Source organism: Diaphorina citri, unplaced genomic scaffold (genome assembly GCF_000475195.1).
Source record: "Diaphorina citri unplaced genomic scaffold, Diaci psyllid genome assembly version 1.1 scaffold3315, whole genome shotgun sequence".
NCBI lineage: Eukaryota > Metazoa > Arthropoda > Insecta > Hemiptera > Psyllidae > Diaphorina > Diaphorina citri.
The window spans coordinates 7,664-11,631 of NW_007380724.1; the positions used below are offsets into that span (position 1 = coordinate 7,664).

At 35.6% G+C, this 3,968-nt stretch overlaps 1 protein-coding gene across 1 annotated transcript in view; it reads left to right on the forward strand.

Moving 5' to 3' along the window:
• Positions 1–747: 747 nt before the first annotated feature.
• LOC103520201 (protein spire-like) overlaps positions 748–3,968 on the forward strand; it is a gene marked incomplete at its 5' end in the record, with an annotated part of 8,800 nt that continues 5,579 nt past the window's right edge. The window contains one exon of the mRNA XM_026831419.1: positions 748–901. Coding sequence (XP_026687220.1) covers positions 748–901 — 154 coding nt within the window. The remainder of the gene's footprint in view (positions 902–3,968) is intronic.

The following is a 3,968-nucleotide window of genomic DNA, read 5'->3' on the forward strand; positions in this document are numbered from 1 at the left end:
GCTTGACTGATGGAAATTTGCATCTAGTTTATGTACCTTTTATCTCGCCAAGTAGAGTAATGTCCACAAAAGGGTAATTTAATTGTGTGCTGATTGTTTTGAGTGAAATCAAAATGACTATAAGCGATTTATGGAACGTTGTTTTTGTGTGCTGCTTTGGTAAATCGACTTTCCAGTCATGTCTCAGCAGAATAAACAAGTGTTCTATTTGTCTAGTCTCTTTGCCAATTAAAATCGTACTTTTCGGAATCTTGTTCCTTGCTTTTTAGTCCGTCCTTCCTTTATTATTACTAATAATAAAAGGTATAGTGGACGGACTATTGTATTCGCTTCGGTGTCGGTCTCAGTCATGTCTCAGCAGAATAAACAAGTGTTCTGTTTATCTAGTCTATTTGCCAATTAAAATCGTACTTTTCGGAATCTTGTTCCTTGCTTTTTATTCTATTAAATACTTATAAATCAAGAGGGGAAAATGGAAACAAATCTTTCATTTTCCCCTATTGATTTTATTTCTTTTATCAAGTGTTGTGTATACCCTTGAAAGTTCTAAGTTTTTAATATTACTTAATAAATAGTTGAACGAACAAAGTTTGTTTTGACTTGACGGGACGCACAAATTTTCTTCGAGCGTTGAAGGGAATTTGCTTGTCCTGTTTTGCCGATCGGGACTTTGGGAGGCCGCATAGGGATTTTGATAGTTTGAGTGGGTTTTACAGTTGACTGACCCCTATATTTCTTGTGTTTCAGATGGAGGATGACGACTACTCTGACTCGGAGGATGGGTCGGAGTTCCCTGGCCAGGGCTCCGTCAAGACCCCCTGGCATCGGACAGGTACACCCCGTTCTCAGAACCTCGTGACCCAGGACGAGATCCATCGCTACTGTGACGTCGCCCTAGAGTGTAGGCTACGCGGTCAAACGCCCCCACCTAGTGCATGCATCATCCTGTAGCCTCAGCCTTGTCCTAGCCCGTCGTACCTAGTCCAACCTAACCTTCTCCAAACCTTAGTTTAGCCTAATCTACCCGTCTAGAGATTGTTTTATCCTAACCTTTCCCCTCTAGCCCTAAGTTTAGCCTAATCTACCCGTCTAGTGGTTTTTTTATCCTAAACTTCCCCCTTTAGCCCTAAGTTTAACCTAACCTTCCCCTCATGCGCCTAATTTAGCCTCAGTTTATCCTCCAATGCTTATTTTAGCCTAAGAGTCCGCCTCATTTGGTGGTTATTTTATCCTAAACTTCCCTTTTAGCCCTAAGTTTAACCTAACTTTCCCCTCATGCGCCTAATTTAGCCTCAGTTTATCCTCCAATGCTTATTTTAGCCTAAGAGTCCGCCTCATTTGGCCTAAAATTTCCCTTCCTTTGTCTTCCCCGCCCCATAGTCTGTAAATTTGTCCTGGCTCCCTCTAACCTTCTTTCTTGGCATTTGTTTTCCTGTACACTGTCTTTTTCGGCATTTGTTTTATCTCTTGTACATTCGATGCCTGTGTCTTTTAGCGTGTGTTGGAGTGTTTCTTTTACCTCTGAGATGTTGCCTTGGCTTGACAAAATTTGTGTTCCTTTGATCATTTTCCACCAGAGTGAGCTCAGAGCTGGTGTCCTATCGTGATAGTCCTTCAGCCTTATGACCAATGTTCTGAAAAGCCATTTCAATCTTCCTCCCACTTTTCCCATCTGGAGTCTGAAGCCATCCAAATTTTTTGGTGCTCTTCAACACTGTTTTATCCCATTTTATCCTCTAAGAATATTAGGACACAGGGTAGGATAGTCTCCTTATTCTCCAAATGTTTTTATACCTAAACAAGGTAGAATGTTTGAAAAGACGATGCTTATCAGGCATACAAAGATTTGTACAAAGTATTTGACATTCTTCAAGGACGTCTGGTGCTCTTCAACACTGTTTTATCCTATTTTATCCTCTAAGAATATTAGGACACAGGGTAGGATAGTCTCCTTATTCTCCAAATGTTTTTGTACCTAAACAAGGTAGAATGTTTGAAAAGACGATGCTTATCAGGCATACAAAGATTTGTACAAAGTATTTGACATTCTTCAAGGACGTACAAAATATTTGACCGTGTATTATAGCACATTTAAACAGAATAGATAAAAACATAGAAGATGTAATAAACACTGAAAGAAGTAAAATTTGAATTCTACTTTGCCTTATGTGGGATGAAAATTCTCACCAAAAACGACCTTTTTGTGGGAGCCATACTGATCAAAAATTCAAACTCAAAATCCCATTTTAATTTATAAGTACGTAAGCCTTTCTCCAAATACTTAGATAGTAATTGCTTTTACTTACTAACTTTGTTTTTAAATTTCCATGTCTAGTTCTAAGTATTATAATATTAAGGCGCCTATGATTAAAATAATAAAAGTGCTAACTGCTAACATAGAGGTAAATAACGTACCTATAATATTAATTTGCTAAAATAATATTAAAGCTTTTCTTTATAATGTCTCACTTGACACTTGAAAATAAGAAACAAAAATCCTTTAGAAAATTAATTTAAAAGGCCAAATCCAATTCTATTTCCTTCCTTCTTTTTCATGTTAGGTACCTTCCTTATTTCTCACTTATGCACTAGATTTTTTTTAAACTTATGATTACGTTTTGCTAGTACTTTTAATTTCCTTTTTGGTTTTATTAGTACCCACTAGTGTGTTTTATTATTTTTCGTAGACATCGTTTCACTTTACCATAATAATACTGGTAACGTCACAGTAATTGGTTACTTTATGTCCAAAGTAATTTATTTTTACTATCGATCTGACATTTACATTTTACAACTAAAAATGTTTCTAAAACCAAAATACCTAATGATTTTTACTTTGTTTTCTTGAAATTGAACACATTTTACTTATGTCATTTGTACATTATGATATTTATGACTTACAGTTTGTGAGTGTGAGTCATAAGAACAATCAATATTGGGTAACGGGTCCAACTACTTACAAAATCTATATGTAAATTTAGATTAACTTTAACTGTACGTTAGTATTTTTACTAACTTAGGATCAGAAGAATCAAGGAAGAAAAAACATTGTAGTTATTCAATGTCTGGGATATTTTTAAAAAGCACTGTCCCAAGTTATAGAAAAAAATACTATACCTACCTATTTTGTGTACATATGGATTTAATAATATTAAAGATCAATTGTTGAAGGTCAATTTTTTTCCAAATCATTTATGTTTTCAGCATGCCATATTTTCTTGTCTATACATTTGATATTTTTCTTACAAAATCTTTTATTTGTAGCTTCTTTTTCTCTTAGTAAGTGTTTCTTTAAAGTTTCTTTTACGTATATTGTATTCTTTTATCGTTGGATGTGTGATGGTTTGCTATCTATATTCTTCTTATTTGATATTTTGATCTTTCTCTTTCTGTATCTTCTAGATATGTAGATTATCTTATCTACCATTCTTCCTGTTATTTTATCTCTTAGCATAGTAGCATAGACTAGTACATAGCTTCTAGCATAGACATCTCCGGTCTGCCTTTTCATTTGTCGATTATGTAAGCGGGAGAGAACGAACGAGAAAGCTTACATGACATTTTACTTTTGCTAACCCTCTACTTTGTGACCTTTTTCTTCTTCTCCTATTCCTCTTCTTTCCTGAAAATTTCAGTTCCACTTCACATTTGCCTCAATGGAGCAGTTGCAAATGGGTAAAAATTATAAATAAATGGTCGATTCCTATGTAAAAAGTTGGGAAAAATCCAAATCTGCGGTCAAAACTCCGAAAAAATAACTGTAAAAGATCAAAAATTCAATTTTAATTTTCTGTTCTAATGACAGAGTTCAAATATGTGTGACGTCAGACTTTACGCAGTTGTTTTTTTCGTCCTCTAGGTAGCGCCAGTATGCAAGCACGCTTGCGGAGGAGCAGAAAGAAATGCGCAGAAACGTATGCGCACAAGCACATTAATGTGTTGCCTGCGAGGGAGCTTTGCTCGGGACA